Raw genomic sequence first — 16,661 nt, forward strand, 5'->3', positions numbered from 1 at the left:
GATACAGGGATGTCTTTTATAATTTGAAATTCCAGAAAAAATGAATAAAAAAGCAACTTTAATAAAAATCTCAACATGCTTCTCATTTTCAGCCAAGTACAGCAAACTCTGTTTGATATTCTCTGATTTTAACCTTGGATCAAACTATTTGGCAAATTGCTAATTTGAACAGGCTGTTGAAAACAGACAGTGTATCTAGCAATTCATTCATTCATTCAATACTTAATGAACAGCATTTTAGCAATTCAAAGTCTGTTCCTTGTATTGAACTATATTGGTGTATTATCCGTACGGCCTAGAGTACATGTATATTATTCTTATTATCCATATTGATATATTATCCACTGGGCCTAGAGTACATAGCTTCTGCCCCCAAATGTCTTACAAACATGTTAAAGTACCCAGAATCCATTTGTCTGAAAAAATTTGACCCATACATTGTCAAGGTTTAAGATGCATGATAAGCCATGAAAAGGTTGGTGAACAGCCTAGGGTGCATATGGTGAGTGAAGATGTATGGAAGAAATTAGGTCTCCAGATTTATTGGGGAGACTTTATGAAAGCAAGGAAGCATGATTGTTGCAAAATAGACAGTGAAGAAAGAAATAGTGTGGTGGCGAAAGTCTTCCCAAAGTCATTTAAAGTATTAGCAACCCAGATACTTGGCAGCAGGGGTGATAATTGATGTTACAGGAATCCTATGTAAACTTTTGCACATTTTACTGAAGATCTTCTATAATAAGGTGTCTGGTGACTTCTCCCAATCACTGTCAAGGGCTAGACTTCATTATGTTACGATGTCTTTCATTCATTTATTCACTCATTCGTATTTTTAAGCAAAATTTATTAAGACCTGTAACATTACTTAGCACTGATGTAAGCTCTGATACAGTCATCCAGCAATGTCAGCCTGAGCATTTGCAGAACCCTGAATATGGATCCTCATTTTTCCCTTGAGGTCACCCCAAGTCTTACCCAGTTCTGTGTTTACAGTGTGGACCTTATTCTTAAAAGGAACATTTTTCGTTTCCTATCGTGGATTGTCTATACTTCCATCAGATGTGACTAAGCTTCAGCTTTTCTGATTACCTGTGTTATTTTCCAACAGGCTGCAAGTGATAAGATCAGTATTATCAGGTCCCTAATAGCATAACAGCTTCGTGTGAATTAGATATATTAAAATGAGAAGATTTTTAAGTCATTTTTTAGTCAATTACATGTATAGAAACATAGTTATACTTATCTCAGAAAGATTCCAATCCAAAGGATAGGAAATTAGAAAAACACGTAATGTTTCATCTGAGAACAAATATATTCAAATTTTAATGACAAAGATATTAGGATTATTTTTCTGGTAATTTGATATACCTGATAAATTAAAATAAGAAATCAACAATCTTCAAGCACCTTATAATATATAATCATTGATTTAACTTTTCTGGACAAATTAAAAAATACTTCTGAAACTAACTCAGAGCAGGCAGAAGTATCTAATATTTATGCTTCTATCATTGGTATTGTTAAATTACGAGAGACAGAAGCATTTTTAATCTCATGTATATCATACATCAGTATTTTTAAGTCATCAGCATCATTATGCTAAGGAAATATTTTATATAAAGAAAATTATTTTCATAAAATAAAGAAACCATCTTTCTAGAGAAAATCCACATAATCCTATGCCCAAATATAAATATAACATTTCCAGTACTGACTACAGCATCCATTTTATTCTAGTTTAACATACTTCAGTGTGCATTTTATCATGTGCTTACTTCATCCTTTTTATAAAGTAGCTCTTACCAGCTCAACCATTTCCTAATGTTATGCACTCATGGTAATAACATTGTAACAGGTCCGAGAATGCTGTGGCCCAAACTACTCTGATTCTTGTGTGGCACTCACACCTGGCCCTGCATCATTCCTAGAGCGTTTTAAGACCAGGTTAAACGCTGGGATCCCTTTGTGTATGCTGATCCCAAGAATGGACCGACCTGGCTAAAGTTTATTGCATTTCAAGATATAAAACAACTTCTACTATATTTTTCTTTTGGTAATATTTGATTTATCCTAAAGGAAAACAAAAGAACAACTAAATATTCATTTCTGCCTGTACTAACAGGGCAGGTAAGAGTGCCAGAGTAACAAGTAGTTTCCAAATGCACAATGAAACACAGGAGTGCATTGGCCAAAGAGAATGCAAAATAACAGCTCTTGCTATATAGCTAACAACGTGCTGCTCTTTTTGGAATTAGAAAATTATAGAATATATTTAATAACAATCTGGTATATGTTTTCATGTCAATGAAAAGTGGATAAATTTAGATGGTTGCTGTTTATGTGCATTTGACCAAATCTTTTCTGAATTTGACATGAAAATACACTTGTGCAGCTTTCATTGGTTGGGTCACAATTTTAGAATAAAACAAACTATTTGCAAACCATTTGCAGCTAATGTACAAAAGCAAGATCACAGATGATTATATGACTCTGGCAGCTTACATAAGCTTTCTGCAGGATTTTCTTTCAGAATCTCTATACATAGGCTCAAACAAAAGTTATTTCAGTTGTTAGCACCATATTTTAAAGAAAAAAAAATACTATGCTGTTGTATCTAATCTTGTGACCCCCGACCTTTACCAAAGCGGATTGGCATTATGTTTAAGTTATTCTTAAATTACAGATCAAGAAAATTCATACAGAAGATGGGGGGGCACACCTAATTAATTTTTACATTTAGATTAAAGAAAATAATTAAGTGTGTTTTTTTGTGGGATTGATTTTCAGAAGCTAAATGCAACTAGTTCATCTGAAGGCAGCACAGTTGATATAGGAGCTCCCGCCGAGGGAGAACAACCTGAGGTTGAACCTGAGGAATCCCTTGAACCTGAAGCCTGTTTTACAGAAGGTGAGCAAAACAATAACATATGTGGTCTTGAGTATCCTCTTATCTATCCATTTTTTCCTATTTATTTAAATGTCTGTCTATCTGACTACCATCTATTATCTATCTATCTATCTATCTATCTATCTATCTATCTATCTAGTAATCATCTGTACCTACCCAACAACTGTTCATTTGTTTTTTTTTTTTTTTTTTTGCATTTGCCGTTTGAAAAAGAAATGCAGCTTTTTAAAAGGCAAAGTTTAATTTATGTAATTAGATATTTTCATTTTTATGAATCATTTTTAACTCTAAGAAATATTACTAACTGGCTTTTCTGTGGCCTTCTAAAATATCTTACAGGAGAGAAAGCCAAATCACACACATCTCTCTTTAGGTTTAAAAATTAAATAAATAAGAAAGTGAGAGAAGTAATTTATGATTCACTATTTTGTGATATTATAATGGGTACTAATTGATAAGTGTACATTTAAATTTGTCCTTAAGTAACAACTCCTGTTTCAGTCAAGGCCAATTTTTTTTTATTATTTCTGAAAAAAGATAGATCATAAAAATGCCAAAATATACTATGAGTCATATGATATGGAGCAACATGTCACTGGAGTAATCGCAAAAGGATTTTCTGAAGAAAACTAAAATTATGTTGTTTGAGGTATGGATCAGTTATATATTGTGATAGCAATGCTGTGTATCAAACCACCTAAAACCCTGGGCTTTAAACTGCTTTTCTAGTTTTCACTCCTATTTCCTTCTGTGCAACTCACAGACTTTCTTGTCACTAAGTTTGACTTATATCATTATTTCTCCATTCTTACAGCTTCATTTTATACATATGGCTCTTACATATCCTTCAAGATCCAAATCCATTTCCTCCATAAAGCTCAAAAATTAAAGTTTACCAGAAAACTCTCATAACACTTTGTTTTGTGATAACTATTGCTTTCCATAACTATAGAATTGTAGACAAATTGCCCCAACTTAAAATGTGCATTCTTTAAGGGCAAGGCTATGTTTTACATGTTATAGTAGTATAATTTGTTCTGTGCAATTTTTTGACAATAGTAGATACTCAATAAGTATTTGTTGAAGAGCCTTTGATCCAGCAATCCAGAAATTATGAAAGGTGTTTATTAGATTGTTGTTGATAATGGCCAGATTTAAAGCAAACGAAGTATTCAATAATAGTGGAATTGGGCCGGGCACGGTGGCTCATGCCTGTAATCCCAGCACTTTGGGAGGCCGAGGCAGGCGGATCACTTGAGGTCAGGAGTTCAAGACTAGCCAGGCAAACATGGTGAGACCCCATCTCTACTGGGCATAATGGTATATGCCTATAATACCAGCTACTCGGGAGGCTGAGGCAGGAGAATCACTTGAACCTGGGAGACGGAGGCTGCAGTGAGTGAGCCAATGTCAGGCCACTGCACTCTAGCCTGGACTCCCTCTCAAAAAAAAAAAAAGTAGAATAATTATATTAATTCTAGTAATCATATTTAGAGAAATATTATGAAATCTTTCACAAATTTATTTACTTATAATAAAGATGGGAAATAGTTATACCAATAAGTGAACTAATCAGAATTCAAATGTGTAAAAGGTCCATATAGAGTGGAATTACACTCATAGGATAACGACCGGATGGAAATATCAACTTTTGGTAAGTTTATTTTCCTTTTGATTCTTCTATTTTTTATATATTGTGTTTTCACAGTGTAATGTAATCCACTATAGTAGTGCTATCAACATAAAAAAATTTATTAAACAAATGATTAAAAAGCCATATAGATGATTTTAAGATAGCTTCTGTAAGTGGAAGCTATCTTAAAAGTTAATGTTATTTACAATGTATTATCAGGTAATGTTGTAGATGAATCTCCCACAACACAAATATACCTAATCAAAGAGTAATTTGTTTTCTTTGTTTTTTTCCATGTATTTTAGACTGTGTACGGAAGTTCAAGTGTTGTCAGATAAGCATAGAAGAAGGCAAAGGGAAACTCTGGTGGAATTTGAGGAAAACATGCTATAAGATAGTGGAGCACAATTGGTTCGAAACCTTCATTGTCTTCATGATTCTGCTGAGCAGTGGGGCTCTGGTAGGTGATGCACGATCCACTCCTTCACGTTTCACCTGAAATCTTTTCCCTTTCCCTTCAATCAACTCATATTACTCACTTTTAAATTAAGATGTTTGTAAGAATGAGAAGAAATATGTGTGATGTGTTTAGCACAGTATGAGAGGCTCAGTAAATAGCAATTTTTATTACTCTGTCTGGAGTAGCCCTCAGGTGGAACCGAACTCAGATCTTTCAGGTTTCTTGTAATGTTTAAAGAAGGATCTTTCTGACTTTTAGTCATCAGAGGCAGTTCTTACTAAGACTGGTTATGTAGACATGATGTAGGATTATCAGCTAAATATCAGACTGAAGCACGGTATTTCCCTGACCCCTTTGCAGGTGAGAACTAGAGTGCATAGGCGCCGGTAGGAGCGAACTCCACTCACTCACTGCTCCACCCCTCGCAGGAGGGGGAGCGCAGGTGAGTGGGTGCAGGAGCCAAGGCGAGCGCATTTGGGCACTGGCAAGAGTGAACTCCATACCGGTCCCACGGGAGCATCTAGGGGAGGGTGCCTGGGATCCTTGAAGCCCCAGAGGAAGTGTTACAGTGTCCTTTTAGCTTTTCCATCCATGGATGGCTTAAATGTTAACAGTTCAGTGGAGGGTCAGTGTGACAGCCTTTTGCACCCACACTTGTGGTACCCAAGTTCATGTCCGGTGTCCAGGAGGAACGAAGTTGTACCAACAACTTGAAGATGGTAAATGTGGGGGATTTTATTGCCAGTGAAAGTGGCTCTCAGAGGGAAGGGGAGCTGAAAGGAGACGGAGCAGGAAGGTAATCTTCCCCTGGAGTCTGGCCATCCCCAGCCAGACTCCTCCCCGAAGCTATGCTGTCAATCTGTCCCTCTGATGTCAAGCCACTTCTTTCTGATGTCCAACTGTAGTCTCCAATGTCCAGCTGTTCCTCCTGTCTGCCTGCTGAGTTCTGGGGTTCACATAGGCACGGGATGGGGGCAGGGTGCACCATGGGTGGTTTTGGAAAAGGCAACATTTAAGTGGGAAAACAAGGATGTATATTCTCAGTTTGGGGCACGGTTCCAGGCTTGAGGGTGGGGTCCTTGCCAGGTACCTGCTCTCTTCTGCCCAGAATTTCTCTGCCTCCTGTTCCTATCAGAATTGTTTAACATAAACTCCATGCTGCAGGGGACTCCTCTGTCTTTTTCACACTGATTCACTATTGCCAACCACAGTGAATGATAAGAAGTAGACTAACTTAATTACTGACTAGCAGAAAAGTGATGGCATTACAAACTTAAGTCTGATTTCATTCAATGAAATGATCAACTGGAACAAAATATTAATATAATGAAAATGATATGACCTATTTTCTTAATTGGTAATACAAATGTGGCTGCATTCCTTTTACTGTTTCAATTTAATAATTACTAGAGCATTTGGTGAATTGATTTCATTAGGAGAATTGCTGCATTGGATCTGGAGGCCTCTAAGCCGAATTCTGATTTGAGTAAGAATTCTGTGTCCTGCCATATACTCAGTTTAAAGAGGATCAGCCATGCTTAATTTTCTTTATTTTTTTTTTAAATTTTACTTTTTTATTTTTTAGCCAGAGTCTTGCTGTTGCCCAGGCCGGAGTGCAGTGGTTTGATCTCAACTCACCGCAGCCTCCACCTCTTGGATTCATGCCATTCTTGTGCCTTAACCTCCCAAGTAGCTGGGATTATAGGCGTGAGCCACCACACCTGGCTAATTTTTGTATTTTTAGTAGTAGAGACTGGGTTTTGCCATGTTTGGCCGGGGTGGTTTAGAATTCCTGGCCTCAAGAGATCTGCCCGTCTTGGCCTCTTAAAGTGCTGGGACTACAGACGTGAGTCACTGCACCTTGCCAGATGTGCTTTCTAAAGCCAAGTAGAGAGAGAACTATGAAGTCTCATGGGTGACTAGTACCTTTGCTGTAGGAGCTCTTTGTTCTGAGTTACACCCATTCAGTGCTCACCAAATTGCACAATGTGCTGGCACAGTGGCTGGCTCCTCAGGGGTCTACAGCTTCAGCTCTAAGCAAAGCCCAGAAACCTTTCGATCCTTGTATGGAGCTCTGGTTACAAGCCCTGATTCTTGTTATCTAAAAAAGAAAATGTTCCTTTGTCTTTAATCCAGGCTACCAGATTTTCCTGATAATTTTTCTGATAGGAAGATCAAGTTAGATAAATAGTCCTTTCATTCCAGAAGCCTCAGGATTTCCTGCAAATGAGTTACCCACTCTTTCCCAAGGGCTCTGCAAAATTCTGTCAAAGGGAATTTCCAAACATACACCCACCCACCCAAACACACAGACAGAGAGAGGGGGGAGAGAGAGAGAGACAAGAAAGTGAGCAATGACAATCCTTTCCTTTTTCCGTCGGCTGAGGGACCTCCCTGCTTTATATCTGTATTACTAGAGGGTGCGTTCCATTGAGTCTGCACTGAATGAGACCAATCCACTCCCAGGCGTTCCGCTGCCTCCTGATGGAGAGAGAAGCAGCTGGCAGTCTCTCAAAAGCTTTAAGCTCTTTGGGGGTACCCTGAGACCAAAATTTAAAAACTACTGAAACCCTGGGTTGACTGAAATGCCCAGTCAGCAGTCATTTATGATCAGATAATGATGAAGTAAAATTCAGCCATGGGAAACATTAAACCTTCCAGCCTTAGGCACCTGATAAAAGCTTGCATCATTTCCTTTTTAAAGAAATCATGAATTAGAGACTGTTTCTGATCATAAAATTTAATAGAATTTTTTGACTTACAGGCCTTTGAAGATATATACATTGAGCAGCGAAAAACCATTAAGACCATGTTAGAATATGCTGACAAGGTTTTCACTTACATATTCATCCTGGAAATGCTGCTAAAGTGGGTTGCATATGGTTTTCAAGTGTATTTTACCAATGCCTGGTGCTGGCTAGACTTCCTGATTGTTGATGTGAGTATGCTGCACTTTGCTGCTTTATTCATTGGCATATATGTATTAGTTCTAGCAATGGTGCCTGACACAGTGTAGGCACTCAGTAACACTGTATCAGCCCAAATATGAATTATGTTTCTCATTTCACAGTGAGAGGATGCCCCAAAACATTTTTACCAATTTAAATACACATACATTCATAGATAAAAGTCAAAGGCCATCATACTGTACTTATTCATTTAATTTCAAATTAATATTTAAAATTTCAAGTGATGCAAAATAAAATATGAATTTAGAAATTTTGCTTTTTGCATGCTCACATTTCACAAAATAACTGTATTTAAATTTTTCACAGGCATCTTTGACATTAGTATCTTTGTCATCACTAGAGCCTATTGAGTTTAGGTCACACAGATGAATCATTAATTACAAAGAAATTGGAAAGTCCAAAAAAGCAAGAGACATTTGATTTGTATGGTATAGAAGCAAATTGGCTATTGACCAAGCAGCCAAAGGTTTTATTAAACTACATTGGTGTTAAAATAAAATAAGATGAAGTACTAAAATATGAGGATTTTTGTATAATTGAATATGAGGTAAATCTACTTTTAAATATACTACTACTATTAAACATATAAAGGTTACATGCAGAATTACATTAACAGTCTTTGGCAATAAAGGAAGAACATAAATAATATTTAAAACTACATATGTCTGGACATTACAAACAATATAAAATGCACCAAAACTATAACCATTCTTTGATTTGTATAATGGGATTATGCATGATACTATTTCTTTTCTCTATTTTCTGTATGTACCTATCATAAGTTGGCAAATCCATAACAAAAATATCTGAAACTTAATATATCAATGTAAGGATAAAGGTATTAAGTTAATACTACTTGGATATAAGGAAACTCCTAAGAGAAATCTAGTTGTCCCGCAGTTAATGATCATATTACCCAAAGTACTCTGATATTTACCTTTTTAGATTTAAGAAAACTATCATGATAGTATATTAAACTGATCAATACTTTGCTTTAAATCAAATATGCTTATTGCTCATCTATTTCATTATGAAAGATACAAATATAAATAAGTCATTTTTCTAGTCCTGCAGGAGCTTACAGTTGAAAAGTGAGGACAGATGTGTACACAGTAAGTCGACACCTGTATTAGAAGTGCCACCTCTTTTTTTCCCCCCCTCTACCTTCAAAGACGCCCCGATGTTGCCCCAGGCCCTTGTGGCTGGTGCCAGGTTTGAGGGGCACTGAGGGGCCTTCTTGCTGTTGACCCCACAGGCACAGGAAGGAGAGCACAGTTTGCAGGGCGCATGTCCTAGTCACGTGATTCTGCACACAGTGACCTGGGGGGCAAGAAGTGCCACCTCTTTACTTGAGGGAGGAGGAAAGGCTTCAAGAGGGAAGTGGAGTGTGAGCTGGAGCTTAAGAGATGTGAATGCCAGCAGGCACAGCTGAGGGAGGTATCGGGAGAACCCGCTCCCCATGTTTAACGTGGTTCTTTTCTATTTCCTAAGTGTCTAGGCTGGGTTGAGAAATAAAGGGAAAGAGCACAAGAGAGAGAAATTTAAAGCTGGGTGTCCGGGGGAGACATCACATGTCGGCAGGATCCGCGATGTTCCCCCAGCCGTAAAACCAGCAAGTTTTTATTAGCGATTTTCAAAAGGGGAGGGAGTGCACGAACAGGGTGTGGGTCACAGAGATCACATACTTCACAAGGTAATAAAATATCACAAAGCAGATGGAGGCAGGGCGACATCACAGGACCACTGGAGGAGGCAAAATTAAAATTGCTAATGAAGTTTCCAGCATGCATCCTCGCTGATAACATCTTATCAGGAAACAGGGTTTGAGAGCAGACAACCTGTCTGACCAAAATTTATTAGGCGGGAATTTCCGCGTCCTAATATGCCTGGGAGCGCTACAGGAAACCGGGGCTTTTTTCATCCCTTCAGCCTCCACCATAAAAGACGGCGCGCCTTGAGAGGGCCGTTCATAGACCCACCCTCAGGGTGCATTCTCTTTCTCAGGGATATTCCTTGCTGAGAAAAAGAATTCAGCGATATTTCTCCTATTTGCTTCTGAAAGACGAGAAATATGGCTCTGTTCCGGCTCACCAGCGGCCAGTTCAAAGTGACCTCTCTTGTTCCCTGAACATCGCTGTTAACCTGTTCTTTTTTCAAGATGCCCAGATTTCATATTGTTCAAACACACATGCTCTACAATTTGTGCAGTTGACACAATCACAGGGTCCTGAGGTGACGTTCATCCTCCTCAGTTTATGAAGAAGATGACAATGACGGGATTAAGAGATTAAAGTAAATACAGGCATAAGAAATTATAAAAGTATTAATTTGAGGAATTAATAAATGTCCATGAAATCTTCACAGTTTCTGTTCTTCTGCCCCGTGGCTTCAGCCAGTCCCACCATTCGCGGTCCCTGACTTCCCGCAACAGGGAGGAACATGGATTCCTTAAAACATTGGTGCATGACATGCAGGGCGGGTTCCAGAAACAAGTAGATAGGGTGAGGTAAGCCTTTGTAATGAGATGATAAGGTAAGAAAGATAAGTTAGAGAAGAGTTTGAAGAACCTGAGGTGCCATCCAAGGAAATTTGGACTTATGATTTAATAAAGAGGAAGCTATTGAAGAATTACGTATAGGGAAGTGACAAGACCAACTTGTTCTTTTAGGGAGGGAAGTTAGGTGGAGGTGTGAATGACGGAATAGAAAGGAGATTATTTAGAGATTAAAACACCAATTAGGAGATTGCTGCAATGTCCCAGAAAGAGAAGGCCTATATGTATCTCCTTTTTCACATTTAGCTACACAAGTCACATAAAATTGAATGTTTTACAACCTCTTTTCAGTCAGTAAATACTACCCCATTCAGAATATTTTCCTCTGTCTAACTTTTATCTTTCGTCCTTTAACTTATGCTTATCTCTTTTTGGTTCTGTCTTCAGAGAAGGTAAAGTACTACAGGTCCTCATATCTTAAATACAGAAAAGCTTCACCAGTCATGATAATTCAGTAACTATTTTTCAATTATCTGTTAAGAAGGGACTTACAAAGCCTAAAAGTTTGGATTTTAAGTGAACTATATTAACTATGTAAGACATAATTTTATAGCTCATTGTTTTCTGTATTCAAGAGGCTTCACTTTCAAATTGCACATGCAAACCTGTTTTGAATAAGTTGTTTTTTGTAACAACTTTCAATGTGCTTCACTTATTTTGCTTAAAAAATATATTTTTCAAATATATATTAACGCCATACTCTGCAAAACTATATTGCATATTTATTTTTATTTACCTGCTTTTGAAATTCAGGTGCACTTTAGAACAAAATATCTTTACTTAGCTTATATAATTTTAATAATTTTTCTATATGTTTTCAAAGGAAATTGGACATGTGTATGTTCCCCTGACCAGTTTTCTTTTCCTTTTTAGCTAAGACTTTATAATTTTTATCAACTACATTGGTCATCTGTATGAATAACTAAAGACAACATTGTTCTTTCAATTTCTAATTTATCATAAAATCTCAACTTTTTTTATTCACTAATTTGGTCTGACCTAATTAATGATATCATGTCCTTCACACTGAAATTTGTAAAAAGTCAAAGCTGCTTTTTAGAGGCCTAGACCTTTTTAAATGTGTTCATGCTCATATTCACCAGTGGTTTGCATAGTTTACTTGTGTATCAAATGTTTCTTTCCATTTCAGATCTGCTCAATATTATTAGAAATGATACAGAAATAAGTTTTACAGATGTGTAGAGGAAGATCACATTTTTCTCTCTTTTTTTTTCTTTACTTTTAATTTTTCAAAAACATTTCCTACCAAGAATCTTAAAATAGAACACATATATGGGCTTCTTTTTTATAAGTATTCACAGCCTAGTATCATTAACTTCACCCTGGGAACCTGTAGAAATGCAAATTCTTAGGCCTTTCCCCAAACTTACTAACTCAGAGTCTGCTATTGGTGTTTTTAACAAGACCCCTGGGTGATTTTGAAACTCATGAAAGCTTGAGAATTACTGATTCATTGCATAGAGCAAGGCTGAACTGTGTAGACATTTTTGTATGTAAATAAGAAAATTGTGTTGCTTTTTCTGTATAGGTCTCATTGGTTAGCTTAACTGCAAATGCCTTGGGTTACTCAGAACTTGGTGCCATCAAATCCCTCAGAACACTAAGAGCTCTGAGGCCACTGAGAGCCTTGTCCCGGTTTGAAGGAATGAGGGTAAGACTGAATGCCTTAGAAATTGTCAGAATTATTATTGAGAGCAGACTGACACTTTGTATCATAGAAATGTCAAATTTATGGAAAATTTGTGTCCCACACATTCATACTGACATAGCTAATCAATCAAAAATAATATTTACCAGATGTCCATAATACTTGGCACTGCTGGAGTCACTCACAGAGTATAATAATGCCAGAGGGACTGTTTCTAATTAGCTAGATTTTCACTTGGAAAAATCTCTATAGTTATGCTGCTGATTTGAATCAAGATTATTTATGTTCACTTCATTTATAAATGTGCAGGAAATCCTACTCGCTGTAGTTTAAGCCTACCAAATCGTTACTCATCATTTCTTCACTACTCCGCTGTGATACACTTTGAGCCTTTTGATGTTTGAATCAAGCCTTTTAGTTCTTAAACACAGGCTGAGATGGCTAAAAAGTAGGTCAACTGGAAATCTAATGCTCATTTAGAAGGGTAGTACAAAAGAACAGAGGAGTTTGTGCTGACATTTGTCATCCCCTGAGGCACAAAACCTGAGACCACATACCCACCACCTAGAAAATGATGATGCCTTGTCTCAGTGGTTTTAGCTGATTCAAAGGGGATTTTTTAAAAATGATACTTTTTGTAATATTTGAAAGTAGTTACTTAGACTTCATCTGCATGTTACAATGACAACCAGAGATGAATGGTGTGTGTAGATGTGTGTCTGTGAGTGTCTGTATATGCATGGTTACATAGAAAAGAGTTATTAGCTGTTAAATTCTTTTTACTTTACCAATTTGAAAGAAAAGTTTTTGCAGTAGAAGGCTTAATAAACAAAAGGTATCAAACTTTCAGTACCAGAATACTTTTTGTATTTTCTGTGTGGAATTTGATCCCCAAGTGGTCTCTTGTACACTCTTTGGGCAGCAAATTGTATGGTTTGTACGATTTTTTTAAAGTGTTTTTGACTTATATATTCATGTCACTATTTATACTCTTAATTATTTTTGGCATTTACTGTTAGTTCCATCCTTTGAGGTAAATTTGCTACATGTATATTATTACCTCTTGAGAAAACATTCTCCAATATAAAATTCCTTGATAGTCTTCTGATTCATAATTTTAAAATTCTTAGTTGGAGCTATTAGAGTCCAGTTTCTTCCCAATATTCAATTGAAACAGATTTTTTTAAATCATTTGACTGTTTTTGTAATAATGTTTAAAACTAAGCAAATATTTGTTGTCGGCTTTTCACTTACTCTTCCTTCTCATCCTGTGCCAGGTGGTTGTAAATGCTCTTTTAGGAGCCATTCCATCTATCATGAATGTACTTCTGGTTTGTCTGATCTTTTGGCTAATATTCAGTATAATGGGAGTGAATCTCTTTGCTGGCAAGTTTTACCATTGTATTAACTACACCACTGGAGAGATGTTTGATGTAAGCGTGGTTAACAACTACAGCGAGTGCAAAGCTCTCATTGAAAGCAATCAAACTGCCAGGTGGAAAAATGTGAAAGTAAACTTCGATAACGTGGGACTTGGATATCTGTCTCTACTTCAAGTAGTAAGTAATCACTTTGTTATTTTCCATGACGTGTAATTAAAATGGATGTAAAGTTCTTCTTCCTCATAATGAGATATCCACCTGTTAGAATGGCTATTATCAAACAGATAAATGACAATAAATGTTGGCAAGAATGTGAAGAAAAGGGAACCCTTGTACATTGTTGGCAGGAATATAAATTAGTATAGCTTTTATGGAAAACAGTACAGAGGTTCTTCAAAAAACTAAAAGTGGAACTACTATATGATCCAGCAATTCCATTACTGGGTATATATCCAAAGGAAATTAAATCAACATGTCAAAGAGATATCTGCACTCTCACACTCACTGCAACACTATTCACAATAGCCAAAATATGGAAACAACCTAATTGTCCATCAACAGATAAATGGATAAAGAAAATTGTGTGTGTGTGTATATATATATATACACATATAATATACATAGTAACTAAGAAAATGTACAAGACTTTTGTTTTCAGAATTACTATGTATATTATATGTATATATATACACACATATTTCTATATACACACATATAGATATATATACACTCACTATATATGTGTATATCTATATGCACATATATATCAAAAGTGTATGTCTATATGTGTGTGTGTATATAGAAGTAGTCAGGGAAGGGGCAGAGCCTGTGGCACTAAGAAACTGAGAAAATGTACAAGACTTTTGTTTTCAGAATTACTGTGTCCACACAACAGAAAAGTATTTCAAAAAGTAAATGCACTTGAATGTATTTGTTTTCAGTTTAGGAAACTGCTTCTTTTTACAGAGTGTCTTAAAACAGTATGTTCAACAATATTAAAAAGATTTTCAAAAATAAGCCCTCATGATTGGTGATTGGTAATAATCATTTAAAAACTTATTGGATGTATATATTTGTGTGTGTGTGTGTGTATATATATATACACACAAAGAAATACTATTCAGTCTTAAAGGAAGAAGGAAATCCTGTCCTTTTATACAACATGGATTCACCTGGAGGATATTAGGTGAAATAAGCCAGGCACAGAAAGACAAATGACACATGATGTCACTTGTATGTGGAATCTAAAAAACACAAACTCATAGAAGCAGAAAGCAGAATGACAATCACCAGGGGCTGTAGGATAATGGGAGATGTTAGTCAAAGGATACAAAATTCAGTTCGACAAGAGGAATACATTCTGTAGAGCTATTGTACAGCATGGTGACTACAGTTAATAATAATATATACTTGAAAATAGCTAAGAGTAGATATCATGTTTTCTCATCACAAAAAATGAGTATATGAAGCGATATATATGTTACTTAGCTTGAAGTAGCCATTCCACAATATACATATATTTGAAAACATCATTTTGTACAACATAAATATATTCATTTTTAATTTGTCAATTTAAAAAATGAATATATTTTTGAAAAGCAACTGAAACAAAAATGCATATACATTTTAGGAACTCTATATAGATGCACTAAAACCATATAAAATGATATAATACTATACAATAATAAAATAAAATTCTTCTTCCTCAGTGTTTACAAATACTTCCTTAGGCCCATCTGCCTAGATTCCTCTTACCATGATTGAATGATCTTTTCTGCCCCAGGCTGGAAACATGATAGTTCTAAAAACTTCATTGTCTCCCGACTATGCATTTGGTAGCACAGCACAAGTCCTTTTCACTGGGTGTTTTATCTAGGCACTCGTTGTTTTCCTCCCTTCCTACTCTGAGGAAAGAAGTGCTGGCCCCAAGGGGGGTTGAAAAGGGGTGTGTGTGTGTGTGTGTGTGTGTGTCCGCATGCGTGTGTGTAGACAGAGAAAGAGAGAGACTTTCAGATAGGAAAATTGCTCTCTTGTAAATGAAAACTTTCCAATTGAGACTATTGTGTCTGCTATGCACTCATAAGAATTCATTCAGCTATTTGACTGACTGCAGTATTAAATATCCACTAGCTCCCGGACACAATCCACTTACACGATCCTCATGACTATTAAAATAGTCAGGAAAGGGGCAGAGCCTGTGGCACTAAGGAACTGAAAAAAAACATACAGAAGTTTGGTTTCAAGATTACTATGTCAACGGCACAGAAAACAAATATTTTAAAAAGGAAATGCAGTGGAATATGTTGTTTTCAGATTAGGAAACTGCTGCCTCTTATAGAGTAATTACCTCAAAATAATATGTTCAACAATATTAAGAAGGTTTTCAAGAATAAATTGTCATGATCAGTGATTGGTAATAATCATTTAGAAAAAAATAAGTAGAAAAGAAAGCATTAAGATAAATAATGCAGCATACTTTTGAACTTGTCTGATGCTGATACTATATACATGAAATCTTGTCATCAAATTACATGATATATTTTTATATAAGCACATCAGAGTAAAACATTGTCAATATTGTTTTTATGATAGCATATTGTTACAGTAGATCATTATTTAATTATACATGGGGTTAAATATGCACATAAGATGTTATAGAGGAATATAAAGTTGAAGTATTTTCAATGCATATCATAAAACATTCCCTAAAAAGTACATACAAATTTCAAGCTTATTTATATGCCTATATTGAATACAGGTCAAATAGAATCTTGATCAATTATTCTTATCGAATTTATTTTCTAAAATTATAATTTTGGGAAAAAAGAAAATGATACGACTTTTCTTACAGGCCACGTTTAAGGGATGGATGGATATTATGTATGCAGCTGTTGACTCAAGAAATGTAAGTCTAGTTAGAGGGAAATTGTTTAATTTGATTAAATGTATATTTCTACAATATTGTAATTTAGTGACATTGTCAATAAAATAAAATTATGTGCTTAATGTGTAAAACATCTATATTATAAGGATAAAATATTTAATCATATTATTTCTTTCAAAATTATCATAGGATGATTTTCTCT

General features: G+C 35.9%; 1 protein-coding gene across 3 annotated transcripts in view; it reads left to right on the forward strand.

Moving 5' to 3' along the window:
* Positions 1 to 16,661, forward strand: part of LOC101002284 (sodium channel protein type 2 subunit alpha) — a 163,380-nt gene that overhangs the window by 131,733 nt on the left and 14,986 nt on the right. For all 3 annotated transcript variants that reach the window (XM_021923690.2, XM_021923691.2, XM_031651314.1), the window contains exons 18-23: positions 2,788 to 2,908; positions 4,847 to 5,001; positions 7,766 to 7,939; positions 12,074 to 12,196; positions 13,471 to 13,752; positions 16,427 to 16,480. In XM_021923690.2, coding sequence (XP_021779382.2) covers positions 2,788 to 2,908; positions 4,847 to 5,001; positions 7,766 to 7,939; positions 12,074 to 12,196; positions 13,471 to 13,752; positions 16,427 to 16,480 — 909 coding nt within the window. The remainder of the gene's footprint in view (positions 1 to 2,787; positions 2,909 to 4,846; positions 5,002 to 7,765; positions 7,940 to 12,073; positions 12,197 to 13,470; positions 13,753 to 16,426; positions 16,481 to 16,661) is intronic.

This window comes from Papio anubis, chromosome 10 (assembly GCF_008728515.1).
Source record: "Papio anubis isolate 15944 chromosome 10, Panubis1.0, whole genome shotgun sequence".
Classification (NCBI taxonomy): Eukaryota; Metazoa; Chordata; class Mammalia; order Primates; family Cercopithecidae; genus Papio; species Papio anubis.